The sequence below is a fragment of the Oncorhynchus mykiss genome, chromosome 7, assembly GCF_057628025.1.
Source record: "Oncorhynchus mykiss isolate SJ-2025 chromosome 7, ASM5762802v1, whole genome shotgun sequence".
Lineage (NCBI taxonomy): Eukaryota > Metazoa > Chordata > Actinopteri > Salmoniformes > Salmonidae > Oncorhynchus > Oncorhynchus mykiss.
The window spans coordinates 71055944-71077768 of record NC_143028.1 but is presented as its reverse complement, the minus strand read 5'-3'; the positions used below and the strand labels follow the sequence as shown (position 1 = coordinate 71077768).

The following is a 21825-nucleotide window of genomic DNA, read 5'->3' as shown; positions in this document are numbered from 1 at the left end:
ATTAGACCAGAGTGAGTGAGTGAGTGACTGAGTGAGTGAGTGAGTGAGAAACACAGAGAGGAAAAGTAACACTGAGAGAGAGTAACACAGAGAGAGAGAGTAACACAGAGAGAGAGAGAGAGAGTAACACAGAGAGAGAGAGGTAGAGAGAGAGTGTACACACATCATTACAAGACTGTATATATTGTATATAACTGTTTATAATACTGTGTACATAAATACATAACATGACATTTGAAATGTCTTTATTCTTTTGGAGCTTTTGTAAGTGTAATGTTTACTGTTATTTTTGTATTGTTTATTTCACTTTAGTTTCTTTTCTATTTCACTTGCTTTGGCAATGTAAACATGCTCTCTCTGTGTTTGTAAAATAGTATCCTAAGCCACTCATACTACCCAGTGTGCAGGCTTGGCCCAATGCGTTACTGTTTAGCTATAATGGATGGATTTAGAAGGTTCCAAAGTGATTTCCCCCAAAGTGATGCTAGCTCTCATAGAGTCACCAGCGAAAAACAAGTAGATTTTTAACAATAGCGTTAGCTCCAGTTAAATGTATCGTTTAGCATAACCCCTTCACATTTTCCCTCTCGCCTCCCCTCTCCAGCTCCCTCCGGGTTGGTCGCGCTCCGTTTGAACCAGAGGCTTTTGCTGAGCCCCTCAAAATTGCTCTGGGAGTTTTGGAAAGCCTGACTATTACCCCAGTAAAGCTCCCATTGCACCTGGCTGTGGAAACAACACTGAAACGCTTCAGGATTGTACAGGATAGACCAGATGATATGACAAAAACCTACCACACAGACCATTGCATAGGCCTTATCCCAGAAGCCACTACCACACAGACCATTACATAGGCCTTATCCCAGAAGCCACTACCACACAGACCATTACATGGGCCTTATCCCAGAAGCCACTACCACACAGACCATTACATAGGCCTTATCCCAGAAGCCACTACCACACAGACCATTACATGGGCCTTATCCCAGAAGCCACTACCACACAGACCATTACATAGGCCTTATCCCAGAAGCCACTACCACACAGACCATTACATGGGCCTTATCCCAGAAGCCACTACCACACAGACCATTACATAGGCCTTATCCCAGAAGCCACTACCACACAGACCATTACATAGGCCTTATCCCAGAAGCCACTACCAGTGGTATGGTAGAGGTTTATAGGTACAAATATTAAGCTAGAAATAACATAAATAGATGTACAGTAGTTCCACATGAGCAATTTTTGTCTCTACTTGTATTACATCGATACAGCAGTACATATGTATCTACTGAATGCGCTTGTGCACCTTGCTGGTACAGGATGATTACAGTTATTCCCTCATAGGTACTCTGGAGTAATGCCTATGTAATGTAAAGTGTGGTCAAAACCCCTTCTCCTCTGCGTTGTCTGGATCTTACTCATGTCATTGAGCTAACAGTTTTGGAAATAAACATTTATCTGGATTGAGCAACTCAATATCTTATTGAGTGTACTTTTCAAGAAAGGTTCAATGAAAGGTTTGATGTGGTTTCTTCCAATTACTTCTCTTCTGATGACCTGTCAGAGAGTTCTTAACTTCTTAGCCCACAAACACTGGAGGAAACCTGTCATTGGGAGCCCGTCTGTGCCCTTCCTGACACCTTTGGAGCCGACAGTCAATATCTAATGGAATTTGCCTGCACTTCACTATTTTGCACTGACCCAGCAAACCACCTATGTGGCCTATCTTTTATAGATCATGAGCTTATGAGCTTGTGTCAGCATGACAAACGGTTGCCAGTTTAAAAAAATACATTCACAGAAATACACAGTATATTTTAAAAGAATGTTGTTCGACTCGTTTGATTTGGACTTTTTAAGGAATGTCATAGGCCAACACCGGTCATACCTTGTTGTATTCTACCCTCCATTCTCTTACGGAAGCCTATTGTTCTCAACTAGTTTACCTGGTTAAATAAAGGTGAAATAAAAATGTACCATTTAAAAAAGAAATTGCTGCTCTCAAGACTGAAGCCAGCTGTAATTTGGTACATCTCAAGACTGAAGCCAGCTGTAATTTGGTACATCTCAAGACTGAAGCCAGCTGTAATTTGGTACATCTCAAGACTGAAGCCAGCTGTAATTTGGTACATCTCAAGACTGAAGCCAGCTGTAATTTGGTACATCTCAAGACTGAAGCCAGCTGTAATTTGGTACATCTCAAGACTGAAGCCAGCTGTAATTTGGTACAGAAGGGATGTGGTTATGAAGTGCTTACGGAAACAAAATGACCTATGTAGCCTACGTATGAGGAAGGTTAATACATAGAGTCATTACTCCTGCAAGAGCAGCTCTTGTCATGTATTGTCATGTTGTGTCTTGTTTCTGTCCTTTCCTTTCACCCTGTCTCCCTCTGCTGGTCGTACTAGGTTACTGTTTCTGTCCCTCTTTCCCCCAGCTGTTCCTTGTCTTCTCTGACTACCTCATTCACCCCTTTTCCCACCTGTTCCCTTTTTCCCTCTGATTAGGTCCCTATATCTCTCTCTGTTTCTGCTCCTGTCTTTGTCGGATTCTTGTTTGTGTGTCTCATGCCTGAACCAGACTATCATCGTGTTTGCTGCAACCTTGTCCTGTCCTGTCGGAATCTACCTGTCCATCTGAGCCCACGTGTGTTCATCATTAAAGAAACTCTGTTTGTTAATTCGCTTTTGGGTCCTCATTCACGCACCTGACAGAAGAATCCGACCAAGAATGGACCCAGCGACTTCAGATCCTCTCCACTCAGCCGTCGAGATCCAGGGAGCGATGCTAGGCAGACACGAGCAGGAATTGTCTGCTGCTCGACATGCCGTTGAGACCCTGGCCACCCAAGTCTCCAACCTCACAGAACAGGTTCACCATCTCCGCCTCGATCCACCGGCCACTTCCAGGGCTTTCGAATCTCCGGAGCCCAGAATCAATAACCCGCCGTGTTACTCTGGGGAGCCCACTGAATGCCGCTCGTTCCTCACCCAGTGTGATATTGTGTTTTCTCTCCAGCCCAACACTTACGCCAGGAGCACTGCTCGTGTCGCCTACGTCATATCTCTCCTTACTGGACGGGCTCGTGAGTGGGGCACGGCAATCTGGGAGGCAAGGGCTGAGTGTACTAACCAGTATCAGGACTTTAAGGAGGAGATGATACGGGTTTTTGATCGATCTGTTTTTGGGGAGGAGGCTTCCAGGGCCCTGTCTTCCCTATGTCAAGGCAATCGATCCATAACAGACTACTCTATTGAGTTTCGCACTCTTGCTGCCTCCAGTGGCTGGAACGAGCCGGCTTTGCTCGCTCGTCTTCTGGAGGGTCTCCGCGCAGAGGTAAAGGATGAGATTCTCTCCCGGGAGGTTCCTTCCAGCGTGGATTCCTTGATTGAACTCGCTATTCGCATTGAGCGACGGGTTGATCTTCGTCACCGAGCTCGTGGAAAGGAGCTCGCGTTCTCCGTTGCCCCCCTCTCCGCATCACTACCATCTTCCTCTGCCGGCTCGGGAGCTGAGCCTATGCAGCTGGGAGGTATCCGCATCTCGACTAAGGAGAGGGAACGGAGAATCACCAACCGCCTCTGTCTCTATTGCGGTTCTGCTGGTCATTTTGTCACTTCATGTCCAGTAAAAGCCAGAGCTCATCAGTAAGCGGAGGGCTACTGGTGAGCGCTACTACTCCTGTCTCTCCTTCAAGATCCTGCACTACCTTGTCGGTCCATCTACGCTGGACCGGTTCGTCAGCTTCCTGCAGTGCCTTAATAGACTCTGGGGCGGAGGGCTGTTTTATGGACGAGACCTGGGCTCGGGAACATGACATTCCTCTCAGACAGTTAAGGGAGTCCACGGCCTTGTTCGCCCTGGATGGTAGTCCTCTCCCCAGGATTCAGCGTGAGACGCTACCTTTAACCCTCACTGTTTCTGGTAATCATAGCGAAACCATTTCTTTTTTAATTTTTCGTTCACCTTTTACACCTGTTGTTTTGGGCCATCCCTGGCTAGTTTGTCATAATCCTTCCATTAATTGGTCTAGTAATTCTATCCTCTCCTGGAACGTCTCTTGTCATGTGAAATGTTTAATGTCTGCTATCCCTCCTGTTTCCTCTGTCTCTTCTTCACAGGAGGAGCCTGGTGATTTGACAGGGGTGCCGGAGGAATATCACGATCTGCGCACGGTGTTCAGTCGGTCCAGGGCCACCTCTCTTCCTCCACACCGGTCGTATGATTGTAGTATTGATCTCCTTCCGGGAACCACTCCCCCCCGGGGTAGACTATACTCTCTGTCGGCTCCCGAACGTAAGGCTCTCGAGGATTATTTGTCTGTAGCTCTTGACGCCGGTACCATAGTCCCCTCCTCCTCTCCCGCCGGAGCGGGGGTTTTTTTTGTCAAGAAGAAGGACGGGTCTCTGCGCCCCTGCATAGATTATCGAGGGCTGAATGACATAACAGTGAAGAATCGTTATCCGCTTCCTCTTATGTCTTCAGCCTTCGAGATCCTGCAGGGAGCCAGGTTTTTCACTAAGTTGGACCTTCGTAACGCTTACCATCTCGTGCGCATCATGGAGGGGGACGAGTGGAAGACGGCGTTTAACACTCCGTTAGGGCACTTTGAATACCGGGTTCTTCCTTTCGGCCTCGCTAACGCTCCAGCTGTCTTTCAGGCATTAGTCAATGATGTCCTGAGAGACATGCTGAACATCTTTGTTTTCGTTTACCTTGACGATATCCTGATTTTTTCACCGTCACTCCAGATTCATGTTCAGCACGTTCGACGTGTCCTCCAGCGCCTTTTAGAGAATTGTCTTTTTGTGAAGGCTGAGAAGTGCACTTTTCATGCCTCCTCCGTCACATTTCTCGGTTCTGTTATTTCCGCTGAAGGCATTAAGATGGATCCCGCTAAGGTCCAAGCTGTCATTGATTGGCCCGCCCCTAAGTCACGCGTCGAGCTGCAGCGCTTTCTCGGCTTCGCGAACTTCTATCGTCGTTTCATCCGTAATTTCGGTCAGGTGGCAGCTCCTCTCACAGCCCTTACTTCTGTCAAGACGTGCTTTAAGTGGTCCGTTTCCGCCCAGGGAGCTTTTGATCTCCTCAAGAATCGTTTTACATCCGCTCCTATCCTTGTTACACCTGACGTCTCTAGACAGTTCGTTGTCGAGGTTGACGCGTCAGAGGTGGGCGTGGGAGCCATTCTTTCTCAGCGCTCCCTCTCTGACGACAAGGTCCACCCATGCGCGTATTTTTCTCATCGCCTGTCGCCGTCGGAACGTAACTATGATGTGGGAAACCGCGAACTGCTCGCCATCCGGTTAGCCCTAGGCGAATGGCGACAGTGGTTGGAGGGGGCGACCGTTCCTTTTGTCGTTTGGACTGACCATAGGAACCTTGAGTACATCCGTTCTGCCAAACGACTTAATGCGCGTCAGGCGCGTTGGGCGCTGTTTTTCGCTCGTTTCGAGTTCGTGATTTCTTATCGTCCGGGCTCTAAGAACACCAAGCCTGATGCTTTATCTCGTCTCTTCAGTTCTTCAGTAGCCTCCACTGACCCCGAGGGGATTCTCCCTGAGGGGCGTGTTGTCGGGTTGACTGTCTGGGGAATTGAGAGGCAGGTAAAGCAAGCGCTCACTCACACTCCGTCGCCGCGCGCTTGTCCTAGGAACCTTCTTTTCGTTCCCGTTCCTACTCGTCTGGCCGTTCTTCAGTGGGCTCACTCTGCCAAGTTAGCCGGCCACCCTGGCGTTCGGGGTACGCTTGCTTCCATTCGCCAGCGTTTTTGGTGGCCCACCCGGGAGCATGACACGCGTCGTTTCGTGGCTGCTTGTTCGGTCTGCGCGCAGACTAAGTCCGGTAACTCCCCTCCTGCCGGCCGTCTCAGGCCGCTTCCCATTCCCTCTCGACCGTGGTCTCACATCGCCTTAGATTTTGTCACCGGACTGCCTTCGTCAGCGGGGAAGACTGTTATTCTTACGGTTGTCGATAGGTTCTCTAAGGCGGCTCATTTCATTCCCCTTGCTAAGCTTCCTTCTGCTAAAGAGACGGCACAAATCATCATCGAGAATGTTTTCAGAATTCATGGCCTTCCGTCAGACGTCGTTTCGGACAGAGGTCCGCAATTCACGTCTCAATTTTGGAGGGAGTTTTGCCGTTTGATTGGGGCTTCCGTCAGTCTCTCTTCCGGCTTTCACCCCCAGTCTAACGGTCAAGCAGAACGGGCCAATCAGACTATTGGTCGCATCTTACGCAGTCTTTCTTTTCGCAACCCTGCGTCTTGGTCAGAACAGCTCCCCTGGGCAGAATACGCCCACAACTCGCTTCCTTCGTCTGCGACCGGGCTATCTCCTTTTCAGAGTAGCCTCGGGTACCAGCCTCCGCTGTTCTCATCTCAGTTCGCCGAGTCCAGCGTCCCCTCCGCTCAGGCTTTTGTCCAACGTTGCGAGCGCACCTGGAAGAGGGTCAGGTCTGCACTTTGCCGTTATAGGACGCAGACTGTGAGGGCTGCTAATAAGCGTAGAACTAAGAGTCCTAGATATTGTCGCGGTCAGAGAGTTTGGCTCTCCACTCAGAACCTTCCCCTTAAGACGGCTTCTCGCAAGTTGACCCCGCGGTTCATTGGTCCATTCCGTATTTCTCGGGTCATTAATCCTGTCGCAGTTCGACTTCTTCTTCCGCGATACCTTCGTCGCGTCCACCCGGTCTTCCATGTCTCCTGTATCAAGCCCGTTCTTCGCGCCCCCGCTCGTCTTCCCCCCCCCCCCATCCTTGTCGAGGGCGCACCCATCTACAGGGTCCGTAGGATTTTGGACATGCGTCCTCGGGGCCGTGGTCACCAGTACCTCGTAGATTGGGAGGGGTACGGTCCTGAGGAGAGGAGTTGGGTTCCCTCTCGGGACGTGCTGGACCGTGCGCTGATCGAGGATTTCCTCCGTTGCCGCCAGGTTTCCTCCTCGAGTGCGCCAGGAGGCGCTCGGTGAGTGGGGGGGTACTGTCATGTATTGTCATGTTGTGTCTTGTTTCTGTCCTTTCCTTTCACCCTGTCTCCCTCTGCTGGTCGTACTAGGTTACCGTTTCTGTCCCTCTTTCCCCCAGCTGTTCCTTGTCTTCTCTGACTACCTCATTCACCCCTTTTCCCACCTGTTCCCTTTTTCCCTCTGATTAGGTCCCTATATCTCTCTCTGTTTCTGCTCCTGTCTTTGTCGGATTCTTGTTTGTGTGTCTCATGCCTGAACCAGACTATCATCGTGTTTGCTGCAACCTTGTCCTGTCCTGTCGGAATCTACCTGTCCATCTGAGCCCACGTGTGTTCATCATTAAAGAAACTCTGTTTGTTAATTCGCTTTTGGGTCCTCATTCACGCACCTGACAGCTCTGTTTTGGGTAGATGCAAAGGTAGTCTTCTAAGAAAAACGGTTGACTACATTTAAAAAGAAAGGGAGGTATAAGTGCTAAAAGCCGAGAACAAACAGTCCTCCGAGTTTGTTCCCGGTGAGAGAAAAAGCAAGCATGAAGCTAAAGCACAGTTAGTTCAGCCACAGTTTCACACCGTCTGCCGACCTGATGCTACACACAATGCATCCTGGGAAAACAATGCCACCGCGACAAGGGCTAGACCTGAGGGAAGGGAGTAGGGTCGATGGAGTGAGAGGGGGAAAATAGGAAAATAATATGCAGCTGTAGAGAACATTTCAAACTACAGAGCCAAACCAAGCTGTATTGTGTTGGCCCACCATACTGTAGTAGTTGAAACCCTACAGAAAAGGGCAAGGTGAAAGTTAAATATCTAAGCCAACACAGTTTGGTTTGGTTCGTCACGAGAGGATGAAACAGTTATAGGAGTACCATAAAAAAAAACATTCAATTTTATGTCAAATCATCAAATCAAATTGTATTGGTCAAATACACATGGCTAGCAGATGTTATTGCGAGGGTAGCAAAATGCTTGTGCTTCTAGTTCCAACAGTGCAGCAATATCTAACAAGTAATCTAACAATTCCACAACAACTACCTAATACACACAAATCTAAGTAAAGGAATGGAATAAGAATATATAAATATAAATATGTGGATGAGCGATGACCGAGCAGCATAGGCAAGATGCAATAGATGGTATAAAACACAGTATATACATATGAGATGAGTAGTGCAAGATATGTAAACATTATTAAAGTGGCATTATTAAAGTGACTAGTGATCCATTTATTAAAGTAGCCAATGATTTCAAGACTGTATTTAAGCAGCAGCCTATCTGTGTTAGTGATGGCTGTTTAACAGTCTGATGGCCTTGAGATAGAAGCTGTTTTTCAGTCTCTCAGTCCCAGCTTTGATGCATCTGTACTGACCTCGCCTTCTGGATGGTAACGGGGTGAACAGGCATTGGCTTGGGTGGTTGTTGTCCTTGATGATCTTTTTAGCATTCCTGTGACATTGGGTGCTATAGGTATCCTGGAGTGCAGGTAGTTCACCCCTGGTGATGATTTGTGCAGACCGCACCACCCTCTGGAGAGCCTTGCAGTTGTGGGCGGTGCTGTTGCCGTACCAGGAGGTGATGCAGCCTGACAGGATGCTCTCAATTGTGCATCTGTAAAAGTTTGTGAGGGTTTTAGGTGACAAGCCTAATTTCTTCAGCCTCCTGAGGTTGAAGAAGCGCTGTTGCGCCTTCTTCACCACACTGTCTGTGTGGGTGGACCATTTCAGTGTGTCTGTGATGTGTACGCAGAGGAACTTACAACTTTCCACTTTCTCCACTGCTGTCCCTTTGATGAGGATAGGGGGATGCTCCCTCTGCTGTTTCCTGAAGTCCAAGATCATTTGTTTTGCTAACGTTGAGTGAGAGGTTATTTTGCTGACACCACACTCCGTGTGCCCCCACCTCCTCCCTGTAAGCTGTCTCGTCGTTGTTGGTAATCATGTTGTGCTGTTGTGTCGTCTGCAAACTTGATGCCCCCTTGTGGGGCCCCAGTGTTGAGGATCAGTGAAGTGGAGATTTTTGTTTCCTACCTCTACCACCTGGGGGCGGCCTGTCAGGAAGTCCAGGACCCAATTGCACAGGGGGTGGGGGGGGGGGGGGGGTTAGACCCAGGGCCTCTAGCTTAATGATGAGGTTGGAAGGTACTATGGTGTTGAATGCTGAGCTATACTCAATGAACAGCATTCTTACATAGGTATTCCTCTTGTCCAGATGGGATAGGGCAGTGCAGTGTTATGGTGATTGCATCGTCTGTGGACCTATTGGAGCGGTAAGCAAATTGAAGTGGGTCTTGGGTGACAGGTAAGATGGAGGTGATATGATCCTTGACTAGTCTCTCAAAGCACTTCATCATGACAGAAGTGAGTGCTACGGGGCGATAGCCATTTAGTTCAGTTACCTTAGCCTTCTTGAGTACAGGAACAATGGTGGCCATCTTGAAACATGTGGCGATAGCAGACTGGGATAGGGAGAGATTGAATATGTCTGTAAACACACCAGACAGCTGGTCTGTGCATGCACTGAGGACACGGCTAGAGATGCCGTCTGGACCGGCAGCCTTACGAGGGTTAACACGTTTACATGTCTTATTCACGTCGACCACGGAGAAGGAAAGCCCACAGTCCTTGGTAGTGGGTCGCGTCAGTGGCATTGTATTATCCTCAAAGCGAGCAAAGAAGGTGTTTAGTTTGTCTGGAATCAAGACGTCAGTGTCTGTGATGTGGCTGATTTTCTTTTTGTAGTCCGTAATTGTCTCTAGACCCTGCCGCATATGTCTTGTGTGAGCAGTTGAATTGTGACTCCACTTTGTCTCTATGCTGACATAGAGCCTAGGGCTACACACATTTAGAGCGCATTTATTTGCACAATGTATAATTCATTTGGAGGTTGTGCAATTAGAGATCAGTGAGGGGCTTCTGTGCGACAGAGCGCATACATGTATGTGAATTGGCGTGTGTGTGGCACGTACGTGACACCTGAGCTGAAATAATTGGTTCCCTCTATAAACCAAGGCCAGAGATCCCAAACAAACAAAACTGCTGTCACAGTTATTCCTGTTTTTGTCAGAATTTTCTCAGTAAAAGAAACAACAACAAATAGAGCTATAAGGGCACAAGGCGAGACCCGAATGCAGACACAGGAGGCAGGTGGTTGGGCTCCGATATTTATTATAACAAAAGTGTAGGCAAAAGCCAGGTCGGGGACAGGCGAGAGTTCATAAACCAGGTCAGACTCCAAACAGTACCAGGCGATAGGCAGGCTCAAGGTCAGGACAGGCAGGGATTCAGTGATCAGGTCAGACTCCAAACAGTACCAGGGATAGGCAGGCTCAAGGTCAGGACAGGCAGGGATTCAGTGATCAGGTCAGACTCCAAACAGTACCAGGGGATAGGCAGGCTCAAGGTCAGGACAGGCAGGGATTCAGTGATCAGGTCAGACTCCAAACAGTACCAGGGGATAGGCAGGCTCAAGGTCAGGACAGGCAGGGATTCAGTGATCAGGTCCGAGTCCAAACATTACCAGGCGATAGGCAGGCTGGTAGTCAGAACAAGCAGAGTGGTCAGGCAAGCGGGTTCGGCGTCAGGATAGGCAAGGGTCAAATCCAGGAGGGTTAGGAAAAAATAGGAGCTAGGAAAAATGCTGGTTCACTTGGCAAAACAAGACGAACTGACAGAGAGAGACAGGAAACACAAGAGACAGGAAACACAGGGATAAATACACCGGGGACTAATGGGGAAAACAGGAGACACCTAGAGGTGGGTGGAGACAATCACAAAGACAGGTGAAACAGATCAGAGCATGACAAGAGCTCATACGGCCTCATTGATACCAGGCAAACCACTGTTTTGCTTTACACGTCCTTCACTGGGTTCCATTCAAAACTAGTCAAAAAATAAAATCATATTTTCTCTTTCAAATGTCTGATCCATTGTTGCCATATAGGCCTACACTAGTGTCATTGGCATTACACACAGAATTATAAAATGATAAGAACCAAATTAACTTAAACAATATAATGTGAAAAATATCAGGAATTAAATCATGCATGATGTAGGCTATGGCTAAATGGACGCCCCCCCCCCTCCCCACACACACACACAGGCTGCAACAGTACACTCACGCGTCAACGAACAGTGTGTAAAGTAATTGACCCATCAATGTTCGTGAGCAGAATGCATGAATGCATTGCGCCCATCCGTGGAGGTGGCTACCCAAACGCCAATCTCTTACCGCATAGCAGCTGCATCCAGGCGCACGTCTTGTAGACAGTGGCAGTGTTGCAGAATAAGAAAAGGGTGAAGCAGGCAATACAACCCAAGATTAGCACCATGGACAGCAACACGAAGAAGGAGGCAGCTTTAAACGCGCTCGAGGGGATGCCGCTGAATTCGGCGAAGGTTCCTTGGCAAGTGAGCTCCCGGTTGGAGTTTCCAGTGCCCACGCAGTAGTGGAACAAGCCGAAATAGCCTGCGTGTGGGGTGTTCACGCTGTCCCCAATCCAGTAGGGCAGAATAAACACCACTACGTTAATAATGGCCAAACATATGGTGAATATAGCCCACAGAACCCCAATGGCCCGCGAGTTCCGCATGTAGTTGTCATGGTAAATCTTGGAAGCATCTTGCGAAGGCAGCATGTTCCCCCACCACTGGCGTTATATCGTATTCCCCTCGTCTCTATCTCCCCCTATCTTCGTCAATGATTCCTCAGCAACTGTTTTGATAAGAACACTCCGTTGTCTCTGAAAGATAGAGAACAAACAAAAATCTTACACGTAAGAGTCCACACAAAGGTCAGCACTGTCTCCCCTGGTAGTCAATCAAAAGGTCCAGGTGTCTGGATGTTATATAGTCCAAATGGTTTCCAAATTAATCAATTCAAGACCGAAGCGTGATTAAACAGCGATGGAGAAAATCCTCTTAATGCCTAAAGACACAGCAGAGTCGAACAAGCTCGCATTGCAAAAATCAATGGTCAAGGAAAAAAGAGACCAGGCGCGTTATTCGCAATTCACCACCCCCGTCGGAGTGTGAAGAATAAAGCTATATCGACTCCCATTAGACCCAACGCTTCAAATGAGAGACAAGCACCGCTGTCGAGCCCCACTGATGAATCTTCCGCAAACTATTTAAGTTAGGTCAACTTGAGCATTATTTACATCCGGAATAAGAGACCGATGCGTGTCCTTTGAAGAATGAAGACGAGAAAAGATGGGCATTGGTCTTATCACTATAAATACCAAGACCCCATGCTGGTGGTTTTCTGATGCTGTCTTCTGACTCTCACTCTCGCTCTCCCTTTTCCCCCACGTCTCTCCTCCGCGCGCGCAGGCTCCCCAAACAAACTGCTATAGCCTGCACAGAAAACTGTTGAAACAACCTGGATTAGGTGCATGGAAGCAGTGCTTAAGTAAAAATACTTTAAAGTACTACTTAAGTTTATTTTTTGGGGTACTTTTTACTCCATACATTTTCCTTGACACCCAAAAGTACTCGTTGCATTTTGACTGCTTAGCAGGACAGGAAAATAGTCAAATTCACGCATTTATCATCCCTGGACATTCCCACTCCCTCTTATCTGGCGGACTCACTAAACACACATGCTTCGTTTGTAAATTATGTCTGAATGTTGGAGTTCACTAAACACACATGCTTCGTTTGTAAATTATGTCTGAATGTTGGAGTGTGCCCGTGGCTTTCCGTAAATAAAAAAACAAGAAAAATGTGCCATCTGGTTTGCTAGGTATAAGGAGTTTGAAATGATTTATACTTTTACTTTTGATACTTAAGTATATTTTAAACCAAATTATTTTATACTTTTGCTCAAGTATGTTTTACTGGTTGACTTTTACTTCTACTTGAGTCCTTTTCTATTAAGGTATCTTTACTTTTACTCAGGTATGGTTTTAATGTCCTGTTAAGAATAAAATATGTAACGAGTACTTTTGGGTTTCAGGGAAAATGTATGGAGTAAAAAGTACATTATTTTCTTTAGGAATGTATTGAAGTAAAAGTTGTCAAAATATAAATATTAAAGTAAAGTACAGATACCCCGAAAAACTACTTAAGTAGTGCTTTAGAGTATTTTTACCCAAGTACTTTTCACCACTGTTGAAAGGCAACCTAATGTTGATCAATTTCCTAATCACATTGCATCTTGAAACGTATAGCCTACAACTCATTCATGTTGTGTAACGAGTCTTCACACCAACTCGTGGTTTTTGCAATATTGCAATTGACAATACCATTTGGATTTAACACTATCAACCAACATGAAAATAATTGCTCCCTAATTCAAGAATTTTCTGAACAGGAGTTGTTTTGTAGGTAATCATTTATTGCAAGCGCAATGTTTTTTCTTGTTCAGTATGAGTAGAATTACTACTGCATTAATTAAATCAAGGTGATGGAATTTTACGTTGCAAATCATGACACATCTCAAGCAAAATATGTGAGTGTGTTTCTTAGGGTAGGTTATAGCCTATATACACGCATCTACAATACCTGCAAATTCATATATTATTCAGGAGTTGTACTACTGAATGGGTACATACAATTTCACAAAGCAGGAATGGTGGATACTGTGTTGTAGTACGGTTTGCCTATAAATTACTACACTGGCGGTGAAAATATAAGAGCACCGTTTGAACAGAACAACCAATCTAAATCTCATTGAAACAATATCAGAATCAGAATCACCTTTATTCTTCAAGTACATTTACATTTACCAGGAATTTGACCTGGTGGAATGGCGCTGACAACAATAAACAAAATATATAGACAGAATATAATGGTGATACAGTCTCTACAATGAGTATTTGTGTAGGCTCGATAAGCAATGACAGTAGTTCCAACATAGGCCTACACCAATGTAGCTCAATGTCTTAGCCTATTGCCCTACTCCGATAAAAACAAAACAAAAAAACATAAACTGCCTTTTAACATTACTATTATAAAGAATTATTCATTTTTGACACCATTAAATAAAGTAAAAACATGTATACAGGCTGTTGTTCATTATTATTACGTCCTAAATTAAACGGTTCGTACATGCCCACTTGTGGAAAAAATAAGAAAAAAAGATGTCATACTTTACAGTTTATTAATGGTTAACAAACCATTTATTAGGCCTAATGGAAAAATTACAAACAGCCTAAAACTATTCTCCATTATAGTCTATGTGAAATGCGGTTATGAGGGGAACTATAGGACGATAGGGCTATTTACATTGATGTAAAAACATTTACCCATGATATTAACCTTGGTAGAGCATGGTAAGCTAAATAGCTCATTATTAAATAATGATATAGTTAAGTTTGAGGTTAAAGGTCTTTGCTCACACTTTTGGGAAACTGTCACGTCTGCTCCCGCTCCCCTTCTCTGGCGCTCGAGGGCGCCAGCAGGCCCATCATTACGTACACCTGTCACCATCGTTACGCACATCAGCGCTTCAAGGGACTCACCTGGACTCTTTTACCTTATTGATTGCCTCCCATATATCTGTCACTTCCTCAGTTTCTTCTCCATCTGCATTAATGTCGTTTTGTTCCCCCTGTCCAGACGCTGTCCTTGTTTTGTTTCATGTCCGTCATTTATTAAATATTCACTCCCTGTACTTGCTTCTCGTCTCCCAGCGTCTGTCCTCACAGGAAACAGCTTGTGCAGAAAAATCTTATTTCAAGAACTGACAGTTCTTTAAATTTGAAGTGGCCAAATAGCTTCAACAATCTGGTAGCAATCTGGCTAAAACCAGATGAGCTGAGGATGGTTAGGATAACTTCCATTTCTCAGAGGTCCCCAGCCAGTCTTGGGGGAAGAGAACGTGGAACTGATTGAGTTACAAAATCAACTGGATAATATCTATAGATTAAATAAACTGGATAATATCTATAGATTTAATCAACTGGATAATATCTATAGATTAAATCAACTGGATAATATCTATAGATTAAATCAACTGGATAATATCTATAGATTAAATCAACTGGATAATATCTATAGATTAAACCAACTGGATAATATATATAGATTTAATCAACTGGATAATATCTATAGATTAAATCAACTGGATAATATCTATAGATTTAATCAACTGGATAATATCTATAGATTAAAAGCAGAAGGCGCCTTTGTTAGATCTAGGAAAAAATGTATTGATGAGGGAGAACAGAATTCACACTATTTCTGTCATGTATTGTCATGTTGTGTCTTTCTGTCCTTTCCTTTCACCCTGTCTCCCTCTGCTGGTCGTATTAGGTTACCTTTTCTCCCCCGCTTTCCCCCAGCTGTTCCTTGTCTCCTCCTAACTACCCATTCACCCCGTTTCCCACCTGTTCCCTTTTTCCCTCTGATTAGGTCCCTATATCTCTCTCTGTTTCTGCTCCTGTCTTTGTCGGATTCTTGTTTGTTGTGTTTCATGCCTGAACCAGACTATCGTCCTGTTTGCTGTAACCTTGTCCTGTCCTGTCGGAATCTGCCGGTCTGTCTGAACCTACCTATGTTTGGTTATTAAAGAAGCTCTGTTAAGTTAATTCGCTTTTGGGTCCTCATTCACTCACCGTGACAGAAGAATCCGACCAAGAATGGACCCAGCGACTTCGGATCCTCTCCACTCAGCCGTCGAGATCCAGGGAGCGATGCTAGGCAGACACGAGCAGGAATTGTCTGCTGCTCGACATGCCGTTGAGACCCTGGCCACCCAAGTCTCCAACCTCACAGAACAGGTTCACCATCTCTGCCTCGATCCACCGGCCACTTCCAGGGCTTTCGAATCTCCGGAGCCCAGAATCAATAACCCGCCGTGTTACTCTGGGGAGCCCACTGAATGCCGCTCGTTCCTCACCCAGTGTGATATTGTGTTTTCTCTCCAGCCCAACACTTACGCCAGGAGCACTGCTCGTGTCGCCTACGTCATATCTCTCCTTACTGGACGGGCTTGTGAGTGGGGCACGGCAATCTGGGAGGCAAGGGCTGAGTGTACTAACCAGTATCAGGACTTTAAGGAGGAGATGATACGGGTTTTTGATCGATCTGTTTTTGGGGAGGAGGCTTCCAGGGCCCTGTCTTCCCTATGTCAAGGCAATCGATCCATAACTGACTACTCTATTGAGTTTCGCACTCTTGCTGCCTCCAGTGGCTGGAACGAGCCGGCCTTGCTCGCTCGTCTTCTGGAGGGTCTCCGCGCAGAGGTAAAGGATGAGATTCTCTCCCGGGAGGTTCCTTCCAGCGTGGATTCCTTGATTGAACTCGCTATTCGCATTGAGCGACGGGTTGATCTTCGTCACCGAGCTCGTGGAAAGGAGCTCGCGCTCTCCGTTGCCCCCCTCTCCGCATCACTACCATCTTCCTCTGCCGGCTCGGGAGTTGAGCCTATGCAGCTGGGAGGTATCCGCATCTCGACTAAGGAGAGGGAACGGAGAATCACCAACCGCCTCTGTCTCTATTGCGGTTCTGCTGGTCATTTTGTCACTTCATGTCCAGTAAAAGCCAGAGCTCATCAGTAAGCGGAGGGCTACTGGTGAGCGCTACTACTCCTGTCTCTCCTTCAAGATCCTGCACTACCTTGTCGGTCCATCTACGCTGGACCGGTTCGTCAGCTTCCTGCAGTGCCTTAATAGACTCTGGGGCGGAGGGCTGTTTTATGGACGAGACCTGGGCTCGGGAACATGACATTCCTCTCAGACAGTTAAGGGAGTCCACGGCCTTGTTCGCCCTGGATGGTAGTCCTCTCCCCAGGATTCAGCGTGAGACGCTACCTTTAACCCTCACTGTTTCTGGTAATCATAGCGAAACCATTTCTTTTTTAATTTTTCGTTCACCTTTTACACCTGTTGTTTTGGGCCATCCCTGGCTAGTTTGTCATAATCCTTCCATTAATTGGTCTAGTAATTCTATCCTCTCCTGGAACGTCTCTTGTCATGTGAAATGTTTAATGTCTGCTATCCCTCCTGTTTCCTCTGTCTCTTCTTCACAGGAGGAGCCTGGTGATTTGACAGGGGTGCCGGAGGAATATCACGATCTGCGCACGGTGTTCAGTCGGTCCAGGGCCACCTCTCTTCCTCCACACCGGTCGTATGATTGTAGTATTGATCTCCTTCCGGGAACCACTCCCCCCCGGGGTAGACTATACTCTCTGTCGGCTCCCGAACGTAAGGCTCTCGAGGATTATTTGTCTGTAGCTCTTGACGCCGGTACCATAGTCCCCTCCTCCTCTCCCGCCGGAGCGGGGGTTTTTTTTGTCAAGAAGAAGGACGGGTCTCTGCGCCCCTGCATAGATTATCGAGGGCTGAATGACATAACAGTGAAGAATCGTTATCCGCTTCCTCTTATGTCTTCAGCCTTCGAGATCCTGCAGGGAGCCAGGTTTTTCACTAAGTTGGACCTTCGTAACGCTTACCATCTCGTGCGCATCAGGGAGGGGGACGAGTGGAAGACGGCATTTAATACTCCGTTAGGGCACTTTGAATACCGGGTTCTTCCTTTCGGCCTCGCTAACGCTCCAGCTGTCTTTCAGGCATTAGTCAATGATGTCCTGAGAGACATGCTGAACATCTTTGTTTTCGTTTACCTTGACGATATCCTGATTTTTTCACCGTCACTCCAGATTCATGTTCAGCACGTTCGACGTGTCCTCCAGCGCCTTTTAGAGAATTGTCTTTTTGTGAAGGCTGAGAAGTGCACTTTTCATGCCTCCTCCGTCACATTTCTCGGTTCTGTTATTTCCGCTGAAGGCATTAAGATGGATCCCGCTAAGGTCCAAGCTGTCATTGATTGGCCCGCCCCTAAGTCACGCATCGAGCTGCAGCGCTTTCTCGGCTTCGCGAACTTCTATCGTCGTTTCATCCGTAATTTCGGTCAGGTGGCAGCTCCTCTCACAGCCCTTACTTCTGTCAAGACGTGCTTTAAGTGGTCCGTTTCCGCCCAGGGAGCTTTTGATCTCCTCAAGAATCGTTTTACATCCGCTCCTATCCTTGTTACACCTGACGTCTCTAGACAGTTCGTTGTCGAGGTTGACGCGTCAGAGGTGGGCGTGGGAGCCATTCTTTCTCAGCGCTCCCTCTCTGACGACAAGGTCCACCCATGCGCGTATTTTTCTCATCGCCTGTCGCCGTCGGAACGTAACTATGATGTGGGAAACCGCGAACTGCTCGCCATCCGGTTAGCCCTAGGCGAATGGCGACAGTGGTTGGAGGGCGCGACCGTTCCTTTTGTCGTTTGGACTGACCATAGGAACCTTGAGTACATCCGTTCTGCCAAACGACTTAATGCGCGTCAGGCGCGTTGGGCGCTGTTTTTCGCTCGTTTCGAGTTCGTGATTTCTTATCGTCCGGGCTCTAAGAACACCAAGCCTGATGCTTTATCTCGTCTCTTCAGTTCTTCAGTAGCCTCCACTGACCCCGAGGGGATTCTCCCTGAGGGGCGTGTTGTCGGGTTGACTGTCTGGGGAATTGAGAGGCAGGTAAAGCAAGCGCTCACTCACACTCCGTCGCCGCGCGCTTGTCCTAGGAACCTTCTTTTCGTTCCCGTTCCTACTCGTCTGGCCGTTCTTCAGTGGGCTCACTCTGCCAAGTTAGCCGGCCACCCTGGCGTTCGAGGTACGCTTGCTTCCATTCGCCAGCATTTTTGGTGGCCCACCCGGGAGCATGACACGCGTCGTTTCGTGGCTGCTTGTTCGGTCTGCGCGCAGACTAAGTCCGGTAACTCTCCTCCTGCCGGCCGTCTCAGGCCGCTTCCCATTCCCTCTCGACCGTGGTCTCACATCGCCTTAGATTTTGTCACCGGACTGCCTTCGTCAGCGGGGAAGACTGTTATTCTTACGGTTGTCGATAGGTTCTCTAAGGCGGCTCATTTAATTCCCCTTGCTAAGCTTCCTTCTGCTAAAGAGACGGCACAAATCATCATCGAGAATGTTTTCAGAATTCATGGCCTTCCGTCAGACGTCGTTTCGGACAGAGGTCCGCAATTCACGTCTCAATTTTGGAGGGAGTTTTGCCGTTTGATTGGGGCTTCCGTCAGTCTCTCTTCCGGCTTTCACCCCCAGTCTAACGGTCAAGCAGAACGGGCCAATCAGACTATTGGTCGCATCTTACGCAGTCTTTCTTTTCGCAACCCTGCGTCTTGGTCAGAACAGCTCCCCTGGGCAGAATACGCCCACAACTCGCTTCCTTCGTCTGCGACCGGGCTATCTCCTTTTCAGAGTAGCCTCGGGTACCAGCCTCCGCTGTTCTCATCTCAGTTCGCCGAGTCCAGCGTCCCCTCCGCTCAGGCTTTTGTCCAACGTTGCGAGCGCACCTGGAAGAGGGTCAGGTCTGCACTTTGCCGTTATAGGACGCAGACTGTGAGGGCTGCTAATAAGCGTAGAACTAAGAGTCCTAGATATTGTTGCGGTCAGAGAGTTTGGCTCTCCACTCAGAACCTTCCCCTTAAGACGGCTTCTCGCAAGTTGACCCCGCGGTTCATTGGTCCGTTCCGTATTTCTCGGGTCATTAATCCTGTCGCAGTTCGACTTCTTCTTCCGCGATACCTTCGTCGCGTCCACCCGGTCTTCCATGTCTCCTGTATCAAGCCCGTTCTTCGCGCCCCCGCTCGTCTTTCCCCCCCCCCCCCCATCCTTGTCGAGGGCGCACCCATCTACAGGGTCCGCAGGATTTTGGACATGCGTCCTCGGGGCCGTGGTCACCAGTACCTCGTAGATTGGGAGGGGTACGGTCCTGAGGAGAGGAGTTGGGTTCCCTCTCGGGACGTGCTGGACCGTGCGCTGATCGAGGATTTCCTCCGTTGCCGCCAGGTTTCCTCCTCGAGTGCGCCAGGAGGCGCTCGGTGAGTGGGGGGGTACTGTCATGTATTGTCATGTTGTGTCTTTCTGTCCTTTCCTTTCACCCTGTCTCCCTCTGCTGGTCGTATTAGGTTACCTTTTCTCCCCCGCTTTCCCCCAGCTGTTCCTTGTCTCCTCCTAACTACCCATTCACCCCGTTTCCCACCTGTTCCCTTTTTCCCTCTGATTAGGTCCCTATATCTCTCTCTGTTTCTGCTCCTGTCTTTGTCGGATTCTTGTTTGTTGTGTTTCATGCCTGAACCAGACTATCGTCCTGTTTGCTGTAACCTTGTCCTGTCCTGTCGGAATCTGCCGGTCTGTCTGAACCTACCTATGTTTGGTTATTAAAGAAGCTCTGTTAAGTTAATTCGCTTTTGGGTCCTCATTCACTCACCGTGACAATTTCTTTAGACTTGAGAAATGTCACTCTACAAATAACACTATCCATAATTTAAAACATTGATGGTATTATTACAGATGACCAAAAATGAATGGCTAACTACTGTAGCCATTTTTACATAAAATTGTGTAACTCTACATACTGTCAGGAATCCACAGATATGTTTTTAGACTCACTGAATAATGTTCACTCTATCAGTGATATAGAATCTAAACAGTGTGATGAACCCATCATAGTTGAAGAGATTATTGAGTCTATCAAACATCTAAAGAACAATAAATCCCCAGGCATTAATGGAATTCTGACAGAATTTTACAAGTTATTTAAAAAAAAATGTATTTAACCTTTATTTAACCAGGTAGGCAAGTTGAGAACAAGTTCTCATTTACAATTGTGACTTGGCCAAGATAAAGCAAAGCAGTTCGACACATACAAAAACACAGAGTTACACATGGAGTAAAACAAACATACAGTCAATAATACAGTAGAAAAACAAGTCTATATACAATGTGAACAAATTAGGTGAGATAAGGGAGGTAAAGGCAAAAAAAAGGCCATGGTGGCGAAGTAAATACAATATAGCAAGTACAACACTGGAATGGTAGATTTGCAGTGGAAGAATGTGCAAGGTAGAGATATAAATAATGGGGAGAAAAATAAATGAATAAATATAGTAGGGGGAGAGGTAGTTCTTTGGGCAAATTATAGATGGGCTATGTACAGGTGCAGTAATCTGTGAGCTGCGCTGACAGCTGGTGCTTAAAGCTAGTGAGGGAGATAAGTGTTACCAATTTCAGAGATTTTTGTAGTTTGTTCCAGTCATTGGCAGCAGAGAACTGGAAGGAGAGGCGAACAAAGGAAGATTTGGTTTTGTGGGTGACCAGAGAGATATACCTGCTGGAGCACATGCTACAGGTGGGTGCAGCTATGGTGACCAGCGAGCTGAGATAAGGGGGGACTTTACTTAGCAGGGTCTTGTAGATGACCTGGAGCCAGTGGGTTTGGCGACGAGTATGAAGCGAGGGCCAGCCAACGAGAGCGTACAGGTCGCAGTGGTGGGTAGTATATGGGGCTTTGGTGACAAAACGGATGGCACTGTGATAGACTGCATCCAATTTATTGAGTAGGGTATTGGAGGCTATTTTGTAAATGACATCGCCGAAGTCGAGGATCGGTAGGATGATCAGTTTTACAAGAGTATGTTTGGCAGCATGAGTGAAGGATGCTTTGTTTTGCGAAATAGGAAGCCAATTCTAGATTTAACTTTGGATTGGAGATGTTTGATGTGAGTCTGGAAGGAGAGTTTACAGTCTAACCAGACACATAGGTATTTGTAGTTGTCCACATATTCATATATAAGTCAGAACCGTCCAGAGTAGTGATGTTGGACAGGCAGGTAGGTGCAGGCAGCGATCGGTTGAAGAGCATGCATTTAGTTTTACTTGTATTTAAGAGCAATTGGAGAACACGGAAGGAGAGTTGTATGGCATTGAAGCTCGTGTTAGTGTCCAAACAAGGGTCAGAAGTATACAGAATGGTGTCGTCTGCGTAGAGGTGGATCAGAGACTCACCAGCAGCAAGAGTGACATCGTCGATGTATACAGAGAAGAGAGTCGGTCCAAGAATTGAACCCTGTGGCACCCTCATA

At 47.1% G+C, this 21825-nt stretch overlaps 1 protein-coding gene across 1 annotated transcript in view; it reads right to left on the bottom strand.

The window, feature by feature from the left end:
* LOC110528514 (LHFPL tetraspan subfamily member 3 protein) overlaps positions 1-11679 on the bottom strand; it is a 42892-nt gene extending 31213 nt beyond the window's left edge. The window contains exon 1 of the mRNA XM_036984098.2: positions 11195-11679. Coding sequence (XP_036839993.2) covers positions 11195-11600 — 406 coding nt within the window. The 5' untranslated portion in view covers positions 11601-11679. The remainder of the gene's footprint in view (positions 1-11194) is intronic.
* Between the last annotated feature and the right edge of the window lie 10146 nt (positions 11680-21825).